This window comes from Grampus griseus (genome assembly GCF_964374135.1).
Source record: "Grampus griseus genome assembly, chromosome: 8".
NCBI lineage: Eukaryota > Metazoa > Chordata > Mammalia > Artiodactyla > Delphinidae > Grampus > Grampus griseus.
Window position 1 is genome coordinate 33740496 of NC_139002.1, and position 24222 is coordinate 33764717.

At 36.4% G+C, this 24222-nt stretch overlaps 1 protein-coding gene across 3 annotated transcripts in view; it reads right to left on the reverse strand.

Moving 5' to 3' along the window:
* CNTN5 (contactin 5) overlaps nt 1-24222 on the reverse strand; it is a gene marked incomplete at both ends in the record, with an annotated part of 779158 nt that overhangs the window by 85446 nt on the left and 669490 nt on the right. For all 3 annotated transcript variants that reach the window (XM_082660864.1, XM_082660863.1, XM_082660862.1), the window contains one exon: nt 14662-14820. In XM_082660864.1, the coding sequence (XP_082516990.1) occupies nt 14662-14820 (159 nt within the window). The remainder of the gene's footprint in view (nt 1-14661; nt 14821-24222) is intronic.

A 24222-nucleotide genomic window follows, 5' to 3' on the forward strand; every position in this document is an offset into this window, starting at 1 on the left:
GAACAGATAAAAACACAAGACCAGTATATATTCTGTATACAAGAGAACCACTTCAGACCTAGGGGCACATACTGACTGAAAGTGAGGGGATGGCAAAAGACATTCCATGTAAAGGGAAATCAAAAAAAGCTAGAGTAGCAATTTTCATATGAGAGAAAATAAACTTAAAAATAAAGACTATTACAAAAGACAAAGAAGGACACTACATAAGGATCAAGGGATCAATCCAAGAAGACATAACAATTGTAAATATTTATGCACCCAACATAGCAGCACCTCAATACATAAGGCAAATGCTAACAGCCATAAAAGGGGAAATCATAGTACAGGACACAAAGCAGACTTTAACATCCCACTTTCACCAGTGGAAAGATCATCCAGAATGAAAATAATTAAGGAAACACAAGCTTTAAATGATACATTAAACAAGATGGACTTAATTGATATTTATAGGACATTCCATCCAAAAACAACAGAATACACATTCTTCCCAAGTGCTCATGAAACATTCTCCAGGATACATCATATCTTGGGTCACAAGTCAAGCCTTGGCAAGTATAAGAAAATTGAAATCACATCAAGTATCATTTCTGACCACACTCTATGAGACTAGATGTCATTTACAGGAAAATATCTGTAAAAAATACAAACACAAGGAGGCTAAACAATACACTACTAAATAACCAAGAGATCACTGAAGAAATCAAGGAGGAAATCAAAAAATACCTAGAAACAAATGACAAGGAAAACACAATGACTCAAAAAATATGGGATGCAACAAAAGCAGTTCTAAGAGGAAAGTGTAGAGCAATACAATCCTACCTCAAGAACCAAGAAACATCTCAAATAAACAACCTAACTTTACACCTAAAGCAAATAGAGAAAGGAACAAAAAAAACCCTCAAAGTTAGCAAAAGGAAAGAAATCATAAAGATCAGATCAGAAGTAAATGAAAAAGAAATGAAGGAGACAATAGCAAAGACCAGTAAAACTAAAAGCTGGTTCTTAGAGAAGATAAAAAGAAATTGATAACCATTATCCAGAATCATCAAAAAAAAAAAAAAGGGAGAAGACAAATCAATAGAATTAGAAATGAAAAAGAAGTAACAACTGACATTGCAGAAATACAAAGGAGCATGAGAGATTACTACAAGAAACAATATGCCAATAAAATGGACCACATAGAAGAAATGGACAAATTTTTAGAAAAGTACAACCTTCCAAGTCTGAACCAGGAAGAAATAGAAAATATAAACAGACCAATCAAAAGCACTGAAATTGGGACTGTGATTAAAAATCTTCCAACAAGCAAAAGCCCAGGACCAGACGGCTTCACAGGAGAATTCTATCAAACATTTAGAGAAGAGCTAACACCTATCATTCTCAAACTCTTCCAAAATACATCAGAGGGAGGAAGACTCCCAAACTCATTCTATGTGGCAACCATCACCCTGATACCAAAACCAGACAAAGATGTCACAAAGAAAGAAAACTACAGGCCAATATCACTGATGAACATAGATCCAAAAATTCTCAACAAAATACTAGCAAACAGAATCCAAGAGCACATTAAAAGGGTTATACACCATGATCAAATGGGGTTTATCCCAGGCATGCAAGGATTCTTCAATATACGCAAATCAATCAATGTGATACACCATATTAACAATTTGAAGGAGAAAAACCATATGATCATCTCAATAGAAGCAGAAAAACTTTGGGCAAAATTCAACACTGATTTATGATATAAACCCTCCAGAAAGTAGGCATAGAGGAACTTACCTCAACATAATAAGGGCCATATATGACAAACCCACAGCCAACATCATTCTCAATGGTGAAAAACTGAAACCATTTCCTCTAAGATCAGGAACAAGACAAGGTTGCCCACTCTTTCCACTATTATTCAACATAGATTTTGCAGTTTTAGCTACAGCAATCAGAGAAGAAAAAGAAATTAAAGGAATCCAAATTGGAAAAGAAGAAGTAAAGCTGTCACTGTTTGCAGAAAACATCGTATTATACATAGAGATTCCTGAAGATGCTACCAGGAAACTACTAGAGCTAGTCAATGAATTTGGTAAAGTAGCAGGATACAAAATTAATGCACTGAAATCTCTTGCATTCCTATACACTAATGATGAAAAATCTGAAAGAGAAATTAAGCAAACATTCCCATTTACCATTGCAGCAAAAAAGAATAAAATACCTAGGAATAAACCCACCTAAGAAGGCAAAAGACCTGTATGCAGAAAACTATAAGACACTGTTGGAAGAAATTGAAGAGGATACATACAGATGGAGAGATATAGCATGTCCTGGGATTGGTAGAATCAACAATGTGAAAAAGACTATACTACCCAAAGCAATATACAGATTCAATGTAATCCCTGTACAACTACCAATGGCATTTTTCACAGAACTAGAACAAAAAATTACACAATGTGTATGGAAACAGAAAAGACCCCGAATAAACAAATTCATCTTGAGAAAGAAAAATGGAGCTGGAGGAATCAGGCTCCCTGACTTCAGACTATACTATAAAACTACAGTAATAAAGGCAGTATGGTACTTGCACAAAAACAGAAACATAGATCAATGGAGCAGGATAGAAAGCCCAGAGATAAACCCACACACATATGGTCAACTGATCTATGACAAAGGAGGCAAGGATATACAATGGAGAAAGGACAGCCTCTTCAATAATTGGTGCTGGGATAACTGGACAGCTACGTGTAAAAGAATGAAATTAGAACATTCCCTAACCCCATACACAAAAATAAACTCAAAATGGATTAAAGACGTAAATGTAAGGCCAGACACTATAAAACTCTTAGAGGAAAACATAGGCAGAAGACCCTATGATATAAATCACAGCAAGATCCTCTTTGACCCACCTCCAAGAGAAATGGAAATAAAACCAAAAATAAACAAATCAGACCTAATGAAACTTGAAAGCTTTTCTGCAGCAAAGGAATCCATAAATAAGACGAAAAGACAGCCCTCAGAATGGGAGAAAATATTTGCAAATGAAGCAACTGACAAAGGATTAATCTCCAAAATTTACAAGCAGCTCAAGCAGCTCAATACAAAAATTCAAGCAAACCAATCCACAAATGGGCTGAAGACCTAAATAGACATTTCTCCAAAGAAGATATACAGATTGCCAACAAACACATGAAAAGATGCTCAATATCACTATTCATTACAGAAATGCAAATCAAAACTACCATGAGGTGTCACCTCACACCATTCAGAATGGTCATCATCAAAAAAATCTACAAAAAATAAATGCTGGAGAGGGTGTGGAGAAAACGGGACCCTCTTGCACTGTTAGTGGGAATGTAAATTGATACAGCCACTATGGAGAACAGTACGGAGATTCCTTAAAAAAGTAAAAATAGAACTGCCATATGGCCTAGCAATCTCACTAATGGGCATATACCCTGAGAAAACCATAATTCAAAAAGAGTCATGTACCACAATGTTCATTGCAGCTCTATTTACAATAGCCAGGGCATGGAAACAACCTAAGTGTCAATCAACTGATGAATGGATAAAGAAGACATGGCATATATATAAATGGAATATTACTCAGCCATAAAAAGTAACAAACTGAGTTTCTGTAGTAGGTGGATGGACCTAGAGACTGTCACACAGAGTGAAATAATTCAGAAAGTGAAAAACAAATACTGTATGGTAACACATATATATGGAATCTAAAAAAAGAAAAAGTTCTGAAGAATGTAAGGGCAGGACAGGAATGAAAATGCAGACATTGAGAATGGACTTGAAGACACAGGGTATGGGAAGTATAAGCTGGGACAAAGTGAGAATGTGGCATTGACATATATACACTACCAAATATAAAATAGATAGGTAGTGGGGAGCATCTGCATATCACAGGGAGATCAGCTCGGTGCTTTGTGACCACTTAGAGGGGTGGGATAGGGAGGGCGGGAGGGAGACTCAAGATGGAGGAGATATGGTGATATATGTATATGTATAGCTGATTCAATTTGTTATGAAGCAGAATCTTACACACCACTGTAAAGCAATTATACTCCAATAAAGATGTTAACAAAAACTAAAGACTCCCACCCCTATTCCATATCCTCTCCATCATCCTTAATTCTAATTTCTCTTTGAAAATGATAAAAGAAAGTTTAGAATTCTGAATTCATTGCTACTTGTAAGGACTATTAAAAAATTGCAAAAAAAAAAAGAGTTGAAGTTATTAATATTTGAGATGAAATAACATACAATATGAACTAGAATAGAAATATTTTTATAAAATTAGGATTTTTATTTCAAATGCAATATTGTGGAGAGTAAAGATAATGGAGAATGTATATCAAAGGATGCATTTTTAAAGACTTGCATGTATCTTTCTATAAAATTAATCTTTCTAGAACTCTGGAGACAAGTTGGTTTCAAAGAAACTATTCTGCTTCAGAGAGAACACACAGCAACTTTAGTGGAGGACTGCATATTGATTCCAGGAGAAAAACTTGTTAAAATGCTTTTCCTGTTAAAAAATTGTATCCAAAAATTAAATTAAATTAAATTAAATTATATTAAAACAATAAACCTATTTAGTTGATAAATTTAACCACCAATCAGTCCGTGGAAACTATCCACAAAGAGGAGACATATCTACTGATTGAAGAATAGTTAAGAAACATATTTGAATTAAGTAAATAAAGGCCAATCGATTCTTTGATTATAGGTGATTTGGTATTCTTAATCAGACATAGTCAAAAAAACTAAGTCAGCTAATACTGCTCAGTAATACAAATAGGAAAGCAAGTGTTCAAATCAAAAACAAGTAGTTTGAACAGAAAAGGGGGTTTGCAAGTGAAATCATCTATTTCTTATGATTGTTTTCATACTTTCATAATGAATAAACAGCCCCATTCACAGTCACCTGTTTTAAGTCTTATTTTTGGGTGGGTGGCATTGATAAGTTAATTCCAGATGTCCTCGGCTAGAAGGCCCATGTGAGATTCATTACTTCATTTGTCAAAAATGAGGAACTCATTATTCTTTGTATTCACGTTGGCATATAACGGAATTTTAATAGCTTTTTAAATGCTAGCTTATGTGTTGCATTAACTTCATCAGAGAGTTCAAACTGCAGAACTAAATTTTTTTTTCTATCATATGTTTCTACATTAGAGCATATCTCTACTGAAATTGATTTAGGTGAGATAGTAACTATGAAAACAAAAGACCTGCTGCCCAGTGGAGATGATTTGCATCCAGAAGGACTTCTTTCCCTATCACAGGCATGAAAAAAATTATGGTCAGTATGAGCTAGGGGCAAAACCCAGGAAACATTTGAAATATCTCCTTTAGAACATGCAAAAGGTGAGGACTGCTCTTTGGCTGGCCTGGAGGATGGCAATGCCTCTACCAGTAGCTTCAAGAGATGCTGAGTTTTAGAGAAAGGTGTGACTAACTTAGGTGAAGAACTCCTTGCTAGAGAACTATTACTCTCAAGGGCAAATAAAATTGATCATTTATAGAAATATATTTCTGAAAAAAATATATTTACTTATAAATACAGTACAACCATAGATTTTTTTTATAAGTACTTGCTGAACTGAATTTAAAAAGAACTCTCTACTCAAAAATATTTACAACATTCAAATTAAATTAGAAAAATAAGAATGCAACCTTACATCATGGACTTCTAAATAAATAAACAAATACCTAAAATAGCATGTAATCCAAACAATTAAGCCCTCTATACATACAACACACACACACACAAACACCAACACACACACACACCTCGCTTTTGTCTTTCCCTAGCTTATGCCAAAATATTTTAGTTTATATATGTATATATGCATATATATGTACAAGATATATAGATATATATACACATATCTATCTATCTATCATTATCTATTAATCTATCAAACAACAAAACGTAGAAACAGGTGAGTCAAGGTATGTAAGAAATCAAGAAATAAGAGTAACTAGGAAAATATGGAAGATTAGATGTCCTGGATTGCCGTACCATGTGTTAAGGTAAGAAACACAAGAACATGGGTATGGATGAGCAAGGAAACATATATATGTATTGCAATGTACCCACAAGTGAAACTTCCCAAGAAGTAAGTATTGTAGGCAATGTGGCAAGACTGGGCAGGGAACATAGCCACAAGCAGGAGAATGAGTTTCCTGAGTGCACAACATGATATCTGAAGGTGAATCCATTTCCTTTCAGCATAGCAAAGGGTTTGGGCTCTCACACTAAGGATGATGTGGGAGCATCTTATAAATGGAGGTTATAAGAATTCTTGTATAAACCTGTTCATGTGGTCTGAATTTGTGACCTTTCCAGAATTATCTACTGAACATAGACATTCCCCCAATTTCTTGACTCTGCATATTATTATAGGGTTAAAATGGAGCCAGGAATGAGTCTAATACTCACAATTACATATATTACAAGATAAATATATACGCATGTATAGTACACTATAAAGATAATCATACTGAATTCTATGAATTAATATAGGAACCTAATAACAAGAAAAACCTGAATTGTGGGACTTCCCTGGTGGCACAGTGGTTAAGAATACACCTGCCAGAAGACCTCAGACTTCCCAAAAGAGTGCGCAAGGAGAGGGGGTATGGAGCACTGCATAAACGAGCTCCAGAGATGGACATGAGGCACAGCTGTCAGTGAGGACACCAGAGATGGGCATGAAATGATAAAGCTTCTGCCGCAGCCACCAAGAAGCCTGTGTGCAAGCACAGGTCACTATCCAACCTCTCCTCCCAGGAGCCTGTGCAGTCCACCACTGCCAGGGTGCCGTGATCCAGGGACAACTTCCCCAGGAGAACACATGGCATGCCTCAGGCTGTTGCAACATCACGCTGGCCTCTGCTGCCACAGGCTCACCCTCCATTCCGTACCCCTCCCTCCCCCTGGCCTGAGTGAGCTAGAGCCCCCTAATCAGCTGCTACTTTAACACCATCCTGTCAGAGTGAAGAAGAGATGCGCTCAGGTGACCTACATGCAGAAGCGGGCCCAAATCCAAAGCTGAAGCCCAAGAGCTGTGCGAACAAAGGAGAGAAAGGGAAATTTCTCCAAGCAACCTCAGGAGCAGCAGATTAAATCTCCACAATCAACTTGATGTATCCTGAATCTCTGGAATACCTGAATAAACAATGAATCATCCCAAAATTGAGGCAGTGGACTTTGACAGCAACTGTAGACTTGGGGTTTGCTTTCTGAATCCAATTTGTTTCTGGTTTTATGTTTATCTTCGTTTCATATTTAGAGTTTATTATCATTGGTAGATTTTTTTATTGATTAGGTTGCTCTCTTCCTTTTTTTTTACAATATAGATATAATTGTTTTTTTCCTTTTTCTCTTTCTGTGAGTGTGTATGTGTATGCTTCTTTGTGTGAGTTTATCTGTATATCATTGCTTTTACCATTTGTCCTAGGGTTCTTTCTGTCTGTTTATTTTTTGTTTTTGTACCTTTTTGGTATAGTTTTTATCACTTGTTTTCATTGATAAATTTGTTTATTGGTTTGGTTGCTGTCTTCTTTCTTTCTTACTTTCTTTTTTAATGACTTTTTATTTTTTTACATTTAATGACATATTTTTTAATTTTAATAAATTTGTTTTATTTTATTATCTTTTTTCCTTTTTTATTCTCCCTTTTCTTCTGAGCCATGTGGCTGATGGGGTCTTGGTGCTCTGGCTGGGTGTCCAGCCTATGCCTCTGAGGTGGGAGAGCTGAGTTCAGGACATTGGTCCACCAGAGACCTCAGGGGTCAATGTAATATCAAAAGGCAAAAGCTCTCCCACAGATCCCATCTCAATGCTAAGACCCAGCTCCACTCAATGACCAGCAAGCTACAGTGCTGAACACCCTATGCCAGAAAACTAGGAAGACAGGAACACAACAACATCCAGTAGCAGAGAGACTGCCTAAAATAATAATAAGATCACCGACACCCCAAAACATACTACCAAACACAGTTCTGCCCACCAGAAAGACAAGAACCAGCCTCATCCACCAGAACACAGGCACTAGTCCCCTCCACCAGGAAGCCTACCCAACCCAATGAACCACCCTTAGTCACTAGGGGCAGACCCCCAAAACAATGGGAACTACGAACATGGAGCCTGCAAAAAGAAGACCCCCAAACACAGTAAGTTAAACAAAATGAAAAGAAAGAGAAATACACGGCAGATGAAGGAGCAAGGTAAAAACTCACCAGACCAAACAAATGTATCAGAAATAAGCAATCTACCTGTAAAAGAATTCAGTGTAATGATAGTAAAGATGATTCAAAATCTTGGAAACAGAATGGATGAAACACAAGAAATGTTTAACAAAGATCTAGAAAAACTAAAGAGCAAAGAAACAATGATGAACAACACAGTAGATAAAATTAAATATTCTCTAGAAGGAATCAATAGCAGAATAAATGAGACAGAAGAACTGATAAGTGACCTGGAAGATAAAATACTGGAAATAACTACCACAGAGCAGAATAAAGAAAAAAGAATGAAAAGAATTGATGACAGTCTCAGAGACCTCTGGGACCACATTAAACACACCAACATTAAAAGTATAGGGGTCCAAGAAGAAGAAGAGATAAAGAAAGGGACTGAGAAAATATTTGAAGAGATTATAGTTGAAAACATCCCTAATATGGGAAAGGAAACAGTCAATCAATTTCAGGAAGTGCAGAGAGTCCCATACAGGATAAATCCAAGGAGAAACACACCAAGACACATACTAATCAAACTATCAAAAATTAAATACAAACAAAAAATATTAAAAGCAGTAAGGGAAAATCAACAAATAACATACAAGGAAATCCCCATAAGGTTAACAGCTGATCTTTCAGCAGAAACTCTGCAAAGCAGAAGGGAATGGCAGGACATATTTACAGTGGTGAAAGGGAAAAACCTACAACCAAGATTACTGGACCAGCAAGGATCTCAATCAGATTTGACAGAGAAATTAAAACTTTTACAGACAAGCAAAAGCTAAGAGCATTCAGGACCACCAAACCAGCTTTACAACAAATGCTAAAGGAATTTCTCTAGGCAGGAAACACAAAAGAAAGAAAAGACCTACAATAACAAACCCATATCAATTAAGAAAATGGTAATAGGAACTACATATCAATAACTACCTTAAAGGTAAATGGATTAAATGATCCAACTAAAAAATATACACTGCCTGAATGATTACAAACACAAGACCTGTATATATGCTGTCTACAAGAGACCCACTTCAGACGTAGGGAGATGTACAGACTGAAGGTGAGGGGATGGCAAAAGACATTCCATGCAAATGGAAATCAAAAGAAAGCTGGAGTAGCAATTCTCATCTCAGAAAAAAATATACTTTAAAATAAAGACTATTACAAGGGGCAAAGAAGGACACTACATAATGATGACAGGATCAATCCAAGAAGAAGATATGAGAATTGTAAATATATATGCACCCAACATAGGAGCACCTCAATACATAAGGCTAATGCTAACAGCCTTCAAAGGGGAAATCGACAGTAACACAATAATACTAGGGGACTTTAATACCCCACTTTCACCAATGGACAGATCATCCAAAATGAAAATATATAAGGAAACACAAGTTTTAAATGATACATTAAGCAAGATGGACTTAATTGATATTTATAGCATATTCCATGTAAAATGAGCAGATTATACTTTTGTCTCAAGTGCTAATGGAACATTCTCCAGGATAGATCATATCTTGGGTCACAAATCAAGCTTTGGTAAATTTAAGAATATTGCAATCAAATAAATTAACTTTTCTGACCACAATGCTTTGAGACTAGATGTCAAATAGAGGAAAAAATATGTAAAAAATACAAACACTTGGAGGGTAAACAATACACTACTAAATAACCAAGAGATCACTGAAGAAATCAAAGAGGAAATCAAAAAAATACCTAGAAAAAAAGGACAAAGAAAACACAATGACCCAAAACCTATGGGATACAGCAAAAGCAGTTCTAAGAGGGAAGTTTAGAGCAATACTATCCTACCACAAGAAACAACTCAAATAAACAACCTAACTTTACACCTAAAGCAACTAGAGAAAGAAGAACAAAAATCCCCAAAGTTAGCAGTAGGAAAGAAATCATAAAGAACAGATCAGAAATAAATGAGAAAGAAATGAAGAAAACAATAGCAAACATCTATAAGAGTAAAAGCTGGTTCTTTGAGAAGATAAACAAAATTTATAAACCATTAGACTGACTCATTAAGAAAAAAAGGGAGAAGACTCAAATCAACAGTATTAGAAACGAAAAATAAGTAACAACTGACACTGCAGAAATACAAAGGATCATAAGAGATAATTACAAGCAAGTATATGCCAAGAAAATGGGCAACCTGGAATAAATGGACAAATTCTTAGAAAAGGACAACCTTCCAAGACTGAACCAGGAAGAAATAGAAAATCTAAACAGACCAATCACAAGCACTGAAATTGAGACTGTGATTAAAAACCTTCCAAACACAAAAGCCCAGGACCAGATGGCTTCACAGGCAAATTCTATCAAACATTTAGAGAATAACTAACACCTATACTTCTCAAACTCTTTCAAAATATAGCAGAGGGAGGAACACTCTCAAACTCTTTCTACAAGGTCACCATCACCCTGATACCAAAACCTGACAAAGATGTCACAAAGAAAGAAAACTACAAGACAATATCACTGATGAACATAGATGAGAAAATCCTCAACAAAATATTTGAAACAGAACCCAACAGAACATTAAAAGGAACATATAGCATGCTGAAGTGGGGTTTATCCCAGGAATGCAAGAATTCTTCAATATATGAAAATCGATCAATGTGATAAACCATACTAACAAATTGAAGGGAAAAAAAACATATGATCATCTCAATAGATGCAGAAAAATCTTTAGACAAAATTCAACACCGATTTATGATATAAACCCTCCAGAAAGTAGGCATAGAGGGAACTTACCTCAACATAATAAGGGCCATGTATAACAAACCCACAGCCAACATCGTTTGCAATGGTGAAAAACTGAAACCATTTTCTCTAAGATCAGGAACAAGACAAGGTTGTCCACTCTCACCACTGTTATGCAACATAGTTTTGGAAGATTTAGCCACAGCAATCAGAGAAGAAAAAGAACGTTAAGGAATCCAAATTGGATAAAAGAAGTAAAGCTGTCACTCTTTGCAGATGACGTGATACTATACATAGAGAATCCTAAAGATGCTACCAGAAAACTACTAGAGCTAATCAATTAATTGGATAAAGTAGCAGGATACAAAATTAATGCACAGAAATCTCTCACATTCCTTTACACTAACGATGAAAAATCTGAAAGTGAATTTAAGGAAACGCTCCCATTTACCATTGCAATGAAAAGAATAAAATACCTAGGAATAAACCTACCTAAGGAGACAAAAGATCTGTGTGCAGAAAACTATAAGACACCGATGAAAGAAATTAAAGATGATACAAATAGATGGAGAGATATACCATGTCCTTGGATTGGAAGAATCAACATTGTGAAAATGACTCTACTACCCAAAGCAAACTACAGATTCAATGCAATCCCTATCAAACTACCACTGGCATTTTTCACAGAACTAGAACAAAAAAATTCACAATGTGTATGGAAACACAAAAGACTCTAAATAGCCAAAACAACCTTGACAAAGAAAAATGGAACTGGAGGAATCAGACTCCCTGACTTCAGACTATACTACAAAGCTACAGAAATCAAGACAGTATCGTAGTGGAACAAAAACAGAAATATAGATCAACGGAACAGGACAGAAAGCCCAGAGATAAACCCATGCACATATGGTCATGTTATCTTTGATAAAGGAGGCAAAAATATATAATGGAGAAAAGACAGCCTCTTCATTAAGTGGTGCTTGGAAAACTGGACAGCTACATGTAAAGGAAGGAAATTAGAACACTCCCTAACACCATACACAAAAATAAGCTCAAAATGGATTAAAGACCTAAATGTAAGGTCAGACACTATAAAACTCTTAGAGGAAAATATAGGCAGAACACTCTATGACATAAATCACAGCAAGATCTTTTTTGACCTACCACCTAGAGAAATGGAAATAAAAACAAAAATAAACTAATGGGATCTAATGAAACTTAAAAGCTTTTCCACAGCAAAGGAAACCATAAACCAGATGAAAAGACAACCTTCAGAATGGGAGAAAATATTTGCAAGTGAAGCAATTGACAGAGGATTAATCTCTAAAATTTACAAGCAGCTCAATATCAAAAATCAAACAACCCAATCCAAAAATGGGCAGAAGACCTAAATAGACATTTCTCCAAAGAAGATATACAGATTGCTAAGAAACAGATGAAAGGATGCTCAATATCACTATTCATTAGAGAAATGCAAATCAAAACTAAAATGAGGTATCACCTCACACCAGTCAGAATGGCCATCCTCAAAAAATCTACAAACAATAAACACTGGAGAGGGTATTGAGAAAAGTGAACCCTCTTGCACTGTTGGTGGGAATGTAAATTGATACAGCCACTATGGAGAACAGTATGGAGATTCCTTAAAAAACTAAAAATAGAACTACCATATGACCCAGTAATCCCACTACAGTGTATATACCCTGAGAAAGCCATAATTCAAATAGAGTCATGTAGCACAATGTTCATTGCAGCTCTATTTACAATAGCCAGGACATAGAAGCAATCTAAATGTCCATCGACAGATTAATGGATAAAGAAGATGTGGCACATATATAAAATGGAATATTACTCAGCCATAAAAAGAAACAAAATTTAATTATTTGTGGTGAGGTGGATGGACTCAGAGACTGTCATACAGAGTGAAGTAAGTCAGAAAGAGAAAAACAAATACTGTATGCTAACACATATATATGCAATCAAAAAAAATGTTTCTGAAGAGCCTAGGGGCAGGACAGGAATAAAGATGCAGACATGGAGAATGGACTCGAGGACACAGGGAGTGGGAAGGGTAAGCTGGGATGAATTGAGAGAGTGGCATGGACATGTATACGCTATCAAATATAAAATGGATAGCTAGTGGGAAGCCACTGCCTAGCACAGGGAGATCAGCTTGGTGCTTTGTGACCACCTAGATGGGTGCGGTAGGGAAGGTGGAAAGGAGATGCAAGAGGGAGGAAATATGGGGATATATGTATGTTTATAGCTGATTCACTTTGTTATAAAGCAGAAACTAAGACACTATTGTAAGGCAATTATACTCCAATAAAGATGTTTAAAAAAAGAAAGGAAAAATGAATCCATCTGCCAGTGCAAGGGACACGAGTTCAAGCCCTGGACCAGGAAGGTCCCACATGCCATGGAGCAACTAATCCCGTGTGCCACAACTACTGAGCCCATGTGCCTAGAGTCCATGCTCTCCAAAATGAGAAGCCACCATAATGAGAAGCCCATGCACCCGAACAAAGAAAAGCCCCAGCTCCCCACAACTAGTGAAAGCCTGTGCAACAACAAAGACCGAACCCAACCAAAGTAAAATAAATATATAAATAAAATTAAGAAAAAAAAGAAAAACCTAATCGCATGTGGATGAATACACTTTCTTTCCCCTAAATTTCAAATTTTTACCCAAAAACAATTTTCTGCTCAAATTTAATTTATTTAAGCAATGAGATGGACCACTTTACTCCTATAACATTCAGATTGAGTTTTATGGTTACTGCACTCAGATATTTTACTGACTTTATATTTCACTTCTATGCAGGTAAATCCATTTTATATTTAGATAGAAAATAAAATCACAAATCCCTGCTCAGTATGGACAACTGCTTCTGAAGATTACATTTTATAGATACTCTACACTTTTTCACCAATATGCTAAATTGGTGATAACTATCAACTGAGTGTAATTTCACATGTCCTTGCAGACAGCCACATTTGAAGAGGGAAGGGAAGTTTAGTTATAACGTGATGAGAAAACCTTCAGGGAAGAAAATTATTTTTAAAATAATGCAAGTGGAAGGCAAACATCTTAGAAGTAAGCATTAAAATGCTGTATTGTTTTAAATAATGTGATTTTATGTTAGATTTTCTTTTTATAAATAAAACAGATGTGTGACTCTAAAGGGGTAGCCCAAGGAACTGGAGTAATGGAGCAGTTCTGTATCTGTCTTGGTAGCGATTTGAATAGATATAATAAAATTTCATAGAATTTTATGGAACTATACCCTAAAAATATTGCATGTAAAAAAAGGTGAAATTTGAATATGATCTGTGGTTTATAGCATTGTATCAATGTCAGTTTCCTGATTTGATCATTGTGCCATTGTTATGTAGAATATTTTCATTGGGGCAAGGTGAGGGATGGGCCCACAGGGAATCTTTGTATTATTTTTGCAACTTTTATGTGAGTCTAAGGTTATTTCAATAAACAAAGATAAATGATGTGGTCCTTCCTTGGGAAATGAGAAAAGAAGAAAGAAAAGTGATTTTATAAAAAGAAGGCAACAATGATTAATATTGTCATAAATAATAAAATTTCCAGAATCCAAAATAATCCTACTAAGATTGTTAGCAAATATAGCTCATGACATAGGAAGCTGCTCTGGTGGTGTCTGACATTGCCTTAGAGCCTCTTACCTGTTTTTACTGTTTGCCAGCCCAGGGAGAAGGGGCTGCGAGCCTGCAAGTTGTATGAGGAGATTGGGCTGTGGTTGTCAGTAGCTGGACTCCAGGAAAGTGTGGCTGTGCTCTCAGTGATTTCCTCAACGATCACTATCCCTGGTGGGCCTGGGGGACCTATAAGCAAAAGGGAATGGATAAAGTTAAAGTCAAGCCATGAGAAATTGTATTTCCAGTAAGGACCCAACAAAACTAGTAAGTATCTTAATGAAATACATATTTAGTAATGAACGTTGACAGTAAAAAGTAAATGAGATGCATGTTGGTTTCCATGATTTCTGGGGATAACTTAATTATAGTTTAGATTTTTTTTTTCTAATACTTTGTGCTTGGAGGCAGTTAGCATTGCATTTTATAGAAGAGGAAAATATAATTAAAAACAAATACAAGGATTTGAATGTCAGGAGCAACTATGACTCTTGAAATCAATCACAGCTTACAGAAGCAACAACAGAGTGATAGGCAATGCTATCAGGAACAGAAACAATCCCATCATTACCACAAACCTACATGTGTATGGCCCTAATTTTCATGTTCACGAAGAGTACAGTGTGCAAATAGTGTGATGTACCTATCAAGTAGCTTAAATTCAAACAGGGAGTGCTTCCCTGGTGGTGCCGTGGTTGAGAATCTGCCTGCCAATGCAAGGGACATGGTTTCGAGCCCTGGTCTGGGAAGATCCCACATGCCGCGGAGCAACTAGGCCCGTGAGCCACAACTACTGAGACTGTGCATCTGGAGCTTGTGCTCCGCAGCAAGAGAGGCCGCGACAGTGAGAGACCCGCGTACTGTGATGAAGAGTGGCCCCCGCTCGCCGCAACTAGAGAAAGCCCACGCACAGAAACGAAGACCCAACATAGCCAAAACAAAAAAATTCAAACAGGGAACAATGAAAGGCTCTGAAATAATGAGATTTCAGACCAAGAAAGAGTATATACTAGAAGTGAGACATGGAAAAATGATTAGATGATGATAATGATGATGACTTTGGTGAGGGTGAGAAGATGATGAATTAGAGAAGATTATTGCCCTTTTTGATCATAAAAAGTTGGTATAGAATAGTGATTATCAAGTGATGTGCACGTAGACTCCAGCTTCAAAAAACAACCAAGATCTGTTATGAGGAGAAATATACCTCTGTATTACTACTTCTAAAACAGGGATTTCTAATAACATTCAAAAATATGTAGAGTGTTGATATTTTAGTGGCTAAGAACAATGCCAGTTTCCTTATTAACATTTTTGTATTCCCAAATATGGACAATGCAAGCTGCAAGAATGCTTTTATTTTCAATGAAAAATATAATCCACCTTTAAATATTTTATTTTCCAAATTAGTCCTTATGTAGCAAGTTGCTCTCTGGATTTGGGGATTATGAAGTCTGAGCAGTAAGGGCTGACCTAGACTGTAAGGAGCTAAGAAATGGTGGAATGCTAAAGAGATGGAGACAGTAAAGACCTCTGAGTACAAAATAAGGAAGGGACGATGAGATGGACAAAGTGTTTTTTAAACATCACCAAGTGAATGACATTTTTAGGAAATGAGAAATGAGTGTTTTATCAAGAGTAAGAAGAACCAGCAGTGGCTAGCAGAGACTCAAGACTTAGAAGACAAGGACTATTCCATCAGAAATGTGACAAAAGACTGGGATTGTGAGCAAATGTGTAGAGGATAACCATGAGCAGTGGCATACCTTTTTCCTCTGAGAGCAATTAAGGAAGAAACAATGAATAGAGAGATAAAGCTTTTGAAATGTTAAGAAGGGAAGCTGGGAGAGCTCATTTGGGAAGGTTCTCCTTTTTTCACTAAAGAAGGAAAAATTATCCACAGAAAGTGAAGGTTGTTGGGTGAGAATGGGATTGGGAGCTAGAGGAGAATGGAAAATGTCTGAATAAGCCCATGATAAAAGAGGAAAGACATGAAGAAGAGGGAAATATAAGTATTTTGGAATAGTCCTGGAGTTCAAGTTTGGTTCAATAACATAATTTTGAAGTGGAATTGACCAAGTCAACAAATAGGTTAGAAAGCCAGGACCAGGGCCAGAAAAAGTGGTTAATTGGGTCAATTTAGATTTAGTTTACAAATTTGATATGACATCATCAAAGTTGCCAATGGTATAAATGACCATAGTCTCAAGGAGGACTAGAGAGTCAAGTGAAGCCAGAATGGTGTTGGCAGACTAGAATAAAAGAGCAGAGTCCAGGAAACCAGGTTTTTATGAGGGGAAGATGTAAGAATAAGAAATTGTGAGAAGAAAATAGTAGGATTTGTGATTTAAGTGTAGGGAACTTTTGATGAGAATTTGTGTTTATCTGGAATGAAGTGGGAAATATAATTATTAGGTCAAGGACTTATGGAAGAATATGTTTGATGTGTCACCAATATAAATTAAAGTTCAGAGTATTAAAATGGTAGCTAAGAAGGAGGTGTGGAAGATAAATGAGATCCAGGTACTGAAGATGTCTAACAAGTTGTTAGACTGCAGTGACATGGATATGGAGGAGTGAGTCTAACGATAATAAAGATAAGAATATTAACTGTAATAATAATACCAATAGCTACCATATCCTCACTGTACTGTATTAAGTCATTAAGTATTTTGCAAACATTAACTTGTTCACCTATTTCTATGTCTCTGTGAGGTGGGCCTTATAATCCCTATTTCATAGAGGACATAAGGGAATCTCAAAGAGCTAGTTTGGTCGATTAATAATAAATAAGTTACATAGTCAATAACCTTACTATACGTTAGGTGTTACACTAGGCAGTAGGTATCAGAGAATCCCTTCTAGTGAGGAGAAATTATTCACCCAAGTAGCTCTGCTAGTGAATGACACAGCAGAGATCTGAATTCAGATCTGATTGTAAAGCCTGATTTGTTCAAGAAAGCAAGGATTACAGAGATCCTTCTTCCTTTTCCTGTTAATTATGGAGTACTTTCAGTTGAAGGAATGAAAGAAAGAGAAAAAGTGTGTGTTGGGGAATGACACATTTAAATTATGTAGTAGAGATAAACATAACATTGAAGAAACTGTTTAGGACTTTGTGGCAGTCTGTGTATGAGATAGCCACCAACACTTTCTTTCCTCCTTGTACATGCAGGTCATTCCCTTTTTGAAAGGTGAATCCTATTCTTTCAATCCCGTTGAATTTGGGTTGGCCTGTGACTACAGGCATACTTCAGTGATACTGTGGATTTTTTTCTAGATGACCATAATAAAGCTACTATTGCAATAAAGCAAGTCACACAATTTTTTTTTGATTTCTAAGTGCATATAAAATTATGTTTACATCATACTATAGTCTATCAAGTGTGCAATAACATTATTTCTATAAAAGCAATGTACATACCTTAATTAAAAATACTTTATTGCTAAAAACTGCTAACCATTATTTGAGCCTTCAGTAGGTCATAATCTTTTAGCTGGTGGAGGGTCTTGTCTCAAAATTGACAGCTGCTGACTGATTGAGGTGGTGGTTGCTGAAGGGTGGGGTGGCTGTGGCAGTTTCTTAAATTAAGTCAACAATGAAGTTTGCCACATAGATTGACTGTTCCTTTCATGAATGAGTTCTCTGTAACATACTATGATGCTAGATAACATTTTACACAAAGTAGAATTTCTTTCAAAATTGGAGTCAGTCCTCCCAAACAATTTTCATAATTGTTTCAACAATTTTCATAGCACCTTTGCCAAGGTAGTTTCCATCCCAAGAAACCATTTTCTTAACACATCTGTAAGAAGTAACTCTTCATTTGTTAAAGTTGTATCATGAGAATGCAGGAATTCAGTCACAGCTACAACCTACACTTCAAACTTTAGTACTCTTGCTATTTCCACTACATCTTCCTCTACTGAAGTCTTGAATCCCTCAGTCATCCATAAAAGTTGGAATCACCTCCTTCCGAATTCCTGCTAATGTTGATATTTTGACTTCTTCCCATGAATCACAAATGTGCATAATGGAATTATGATGGTGAATCCTTTCCTGAAGGTTTTCAGTTTATTTTACTCAGATCCATCAGAGGAATCACTGTCTATGGCAGTTGTAGCCTTATGAAATGTATTTCTGAAATAAAAAGACTTGAAAGTCAAAATTACTCCTTGATCCATGGGCTGCAGAATGGATATTGTGTTAGCAGGTATGAAAACAACATAAATCTTGTTGTACATCTCCATCAGAGCTCTTGGGTCACCAGGTGCATTATCATTGAGCTGTAATATTTTGAAAGAAACCTTTTTTCTCTGAGCAGTAAGTTTCAACAGTGGGCTTCAAATATTGAGTAAACCATGTTGTAAACAGATATACTGTCACCCATGCTTTGTTGTTCCACTTATAGAGCACAGGCAGAGTATATTTAGGCCCTAGGATTTTCAGAATGGTAAATGAGCATTGGTTTCAACTGAGAGTCACCAGCTGCATTAGCCCCTAACAAGAGAGTCAACCTGCCTGTTGAAGCTTTGAAGTCATGCATTGACATCTCCTCTCTAGCTGTGAAAGTCCTAGATGGCATCTTCTTCCAATAGAAGGATGTTTCATGTACATTGAAAATAAGTTATCCAGTGGAGCCATTTTTATTAATTATCCTAGCTAGATATTCTGGATAACTGGCTGCAGCTTCTACATCAGCACTTGCTGCTTCACCTTGTACTTTTATGTTATGGAGATGGTTTCTTTCCTTAAACCTCAGGAACCAACCTCTGCTACTTTCAAACTTTTCTTTTGCAGCTCTCTCACCTCAGTCTTCATAAAATTGAAGAGAGTTAGGGCTTTGCTCTGGATTAGGCATTGGCTTAAGGGAATGTTGTGGCTGGTTTGATCTTCTGTTCAGAACTAAAACTTTCTTCATATCAGCAATAAGCCTCTTTTGCTTTCTTATCATCTGTGTATTCACTGGAGTAGCACTTTTAATTTCCTTCAAAAACTTTCCTTTGCATTCAAGAGACATAGATTTCAGCTAATCTCAACTTTAGACATGCTTTCCTCTCTAAGCTTAATCATTTCTAGCTTTTGATTTAAAGTGAGAGACCTGAGACACTTTCTTTAACTTGAACACTTAGAGGCCATTGTAGTGTTATTAACTAGTCCAATATCAATATTGTTGTGTCTCAGGGAATAGGAAGGCCCAAGGAGAGGGAGAGATATAGGGGGACAGATGGTCAGCGGAGTGATAAGAACACATACAACATTTATCAGTTAAATTTGCTTTCTTATATGGGTGTAGTTCATGGTGCCCCCAAACAATTGCAATTGTAGTATCAAATATCACTGATTGCAGAGTACCATAACAAATACAACAATAATAAAAAAGTTTTAAACATTGCAAAAATTACCAAAATGTGACACAGAGACACAAAATGAGAAAATGCTTTTGGAAAAATTGTGCTGATAGACTTCTTTGATGCAGGGTTGCCACAAACCTTCAATTTATAAAAAATACAATATCTGCAAAGTGCAATAAAGTACAATAAAATGAAGTATGCCTATATTTGACCCAGATGACAATGGTAGAAGTGACACAGCATAACTTTTGAGGAGAAATCATAAGAAGTTTTGCAGCTTCATCCCATGTCTCCTGGAATGCTTATGGGAAAATCCAGCTGCCTAGTTAGAAGTCCTATTAAACTGAGCTACCATTCTGTCAGGAAGTCCAAGCTAGCCATTTGGAGAATCCCATGGAGAGAGGGATATCCAACTTGCCCTCAGCTATTCCAGTCATCTCAGCCCAGGCACCAGACATGTGAAGAAGCCTTCAAGTGATTCCAGCTTCAGCCACCTTTAGACACATGTGCATGAGAAATCCCTGCTAAGAACGTAGCTATGCCTGTCAGCTGACAAAACCGTGAGAGCAAATAATGTATGGATATTTTAAGCCACAAATTTTGGGGAAACAATGGATAATTGGAACAGACTTCAAAATAGTCTGATTTGAGAGTTTGTTCATAGGTAGGGAATTTGTCAGGAGAATCTTTAACATGCTTTGAAAAAAGACTTGAAATTTAGCTATTGCATTCAAATAGGAATAACTACCAACATAATTCATTTATTAAGTTCTTCCATATTGTTCCATTTCACCCATTCTATTCATTTATGTCTTCAGAAAGAATTAACGATCACCTACATGTGAGGCATGATAGGAGATATTGTGGAAAGTAACTATTAGTTAACTTAAATAAAATAATTTGCCTTTCTGAGTATTAAATCTCTACTAAAATATTTAAATTATTTCTCTTAAAAAACATATATTTCTTTTAATAATAGGCAATAATTACTCTAAATACTTTTAAAAACTTCAGCTGGAACAAAAAATGGAACTTACAACATAATTAATAAATCCCCAAGTATTTTTCTTTATATTTGGCTATTTTCCCAAATATAGTCCTTAGCAAAATAATCAGTGACAGTGAACAAGATTTATGTACCCAGGATGCTGATTGTGGCTGTGCAATTATGTATAATTACAAGCCACTGTAAATAATTAATTGTCCAATAATCATGTAATGTTTAAATCATAAAACCTTAAAATAAAATAGTAGGCAGCCATTAAACTGCCTAATATTTAGGACACTTTAATGATATGGGAAATGTTCACAAAAAAAAACCAGAATGCAAAATTATATGTTAATATAAATGTATAAATAGTAATTTGCCTAATGTGTATAGGAAAAGACTGGAAAGAAATGCATTAAAGTGTACATGGTGGTTATTGCTTGGAGCTGAAGCTATAATGATTTAAATTTTATTCTTTATACTTGTTTGGATTTTCCAATTCTGTACAATAAGTATGTATTACTTCTAAAATTATTTTAAAAGTCATTATTTTAAACAATGCTTCCATATTGTGATATGTATGTACTATTCTAAGTAAATTCTATTTAACTAAGCATTTGCTTATTCCTAGTATGTGTGTGGAAAGCACTGTGCTGAGTGGTGGGAGAAAGGTGGGGGAAATGGTTTATAGGAGGATAAAATAGGGTTCCAACCCCAGGTGTGTTTAAAATCCAGGGCAGAGAGAGATCTTTTACAAAAAACTAATGCCAGGCAATAATAACGTTGCACATTAGTACATATGACATCTCATTATAGCACTTGTTACATTGGCTATAATTATTTTTATGTAAGTTCCATCTGTCTGAATATTCAGCATGGTAATTGGTATATATTAGTCCCTCAGTAAATATCTGTAGAAGAAGAGATGAAAGGGAGAAGAGAGAAGAAGGAAGAAGAGATGTGGAAAGACGAAAGGAGATTTGTTTTGAATTTGAAATGCTGTGTAAAAACTAACAAGTTTTAAAATAAAGTAATTATCATGTAAGACAAAGATCCAATATGACAGCCTCTTTTTTTGTTAAATCAAAATATTTGAGTTAACAGTTTTTTTGTTTTGTTTTGTTTTGTTTTTCAGTTAAGAGTAGAGTAGGTTGGTAATAAAAATGAAAGACTAGGTCCACGAACGAAGAAAACATTTTCATATGATTTAATACTAAGGCTCATCATTATTAGAAACTTAGAGTATTAAGGTCTATGGACAGACAACTTTTTTACATCTTTGTAAATCTGAAAGATTGTTATGAATACAGTATTATAAAAATATTCTAAAAATTAGTGATGAACCAAGATGGCGGAGTAGAGGGATGTGCTCTCACTCCCTCTCGTGAGAACACCAGAATCACAACTAACTACTGGACAATCATCGACAGGAAGACACTGGAACTCACCAAAAATGATACCCCACATCCAAAGACAAAGGAGAAGCCACAATGAGACGGTCGGAGGGGTGCAATCACGGTAAAATCAAATCCCATAACTGGTGGGTGGGTGACTCACAAACTGGTGAACACATACCACAGAAGTCCACCCACTGGAGTGAAGGTTCTGAGCCCCACAACAGGCTTCCCAACCTGGGGGTCTGGCAATGGGAAGAGGAATTCCTAGAGAATCAGACTTTGAAGCCTAGTGGGAATTGATTGCAGGACTTTGACAGGACTGGGGGAAACAGAGACTCCACTCTTGGAGGGCACACACAAAGTAGTGTGTGCATCAGGACCAGGGGAAGGAGCAGTGACCCCAGGGGACACTGAACCAGACCTACCTGCTAATGTTGGAGGGTCTCTTGCAGAGGCGGGGGGTGGCTTGGTTTCACCGTGGGGACAAGGACACTGGCAGCAGAAGTTCTGGGAAGTACTCTGTGGTGTGAGCCCTCCCAGAGTCTCTCATTAGCCCCACCAAAGAGCCCAGGTAGGCTCCAGTGTTGGGTTGCATCAGGCAAAACAACCAACAGGGAGGGAACCAAGCCTCACATATCAACAGTCAAGTGGATTAGAGTTTTACTGAGCTCTGCCCATGAGAGCAACAGTCAGCTGTACCCACCACCAGTCCCTCCCATCAAGCCTCTTAGATAGCCTCATCCACCAGAGGGCCAAAAGCAGAAGCAAGAAGAACTACAATCCTGCCGCCTATGGAACAAAAACCACATTCACAGAAAGATAGACAAGATGAAAAGGCAGAGGGCTATATACCAGATGAAGGAACAAGATAAAACCCCAGAAAAACAACTAAATGAAGTGGAGATAGGCAACCTTCCAGAAAAATAATTCAGAATAATGACAGTGAAGATGATCCAGGATCTCGGAAAAAGAATGGAGGCAAAGATTGAGAAGATGCAAGAAATGTTTAAAAAAGGCCTAGAAGAATTAAAGAACAAACAAACAGAGATGAACAATACAATAACTGAAATGAAAACTACACTAGAAGGAATAAATAGCACAATAACTGAGGTAGAAGAATGGATAAATGACCTGGAACACAGAACGGTGGAATTCACAGCTGTCGAACAGAATAAAGAAAAAAGAATGAAAAGAAATGAAGACAGCCTAAGGGACCTCTGGGGCAATATTAAACACAACAACATTCACATTATAGGGGTCCCAGAAGGAGAAGACAGAGTGGAAGAACCAGAGAAAATATTTGAAGAGATTATAGTTGAAAACTTCCCTAACATGGGAAAGGAAATAGGCACCCAAGTCCAGAAAGCACAGCGAGTCTCATACAGGATAAACCCAAGGAAAAACATGCCGAGACAGAGAGTAAACAAATTGGCAAAAATTAAAGACAAAGAAAAATTATTGAAAACAGCAAGGGAAAAATGACAAATAACATACAAGGGAACTCCTATAAGGTTAACAGCTGATTTCTCAGCAGAGACTCTACAAGCCAGAAGGGAGGGGCATGATATACTTAAAGTGATGAAAGAGAAGAACCTACAGCCAAGATTACTCTACGTGGCAAGGATCTCATTCAGATTCGAGGGAGAAATCAAAAGCTTTACAGACAAGCAAAAGCTAAAAGAATTGAGCACCACCAAACCAGCTCTAAAATAAATGCTAAAGGAACTTCTCTAAGTGAGAAACATAAGAAAGAAAAAGACCTACAAAAACAAACCCAAAACAATTAAGAAAATGGTCATAGGAACATACATATCTATAACTACCTTAAACATCAATGGATTAAATGCTCCA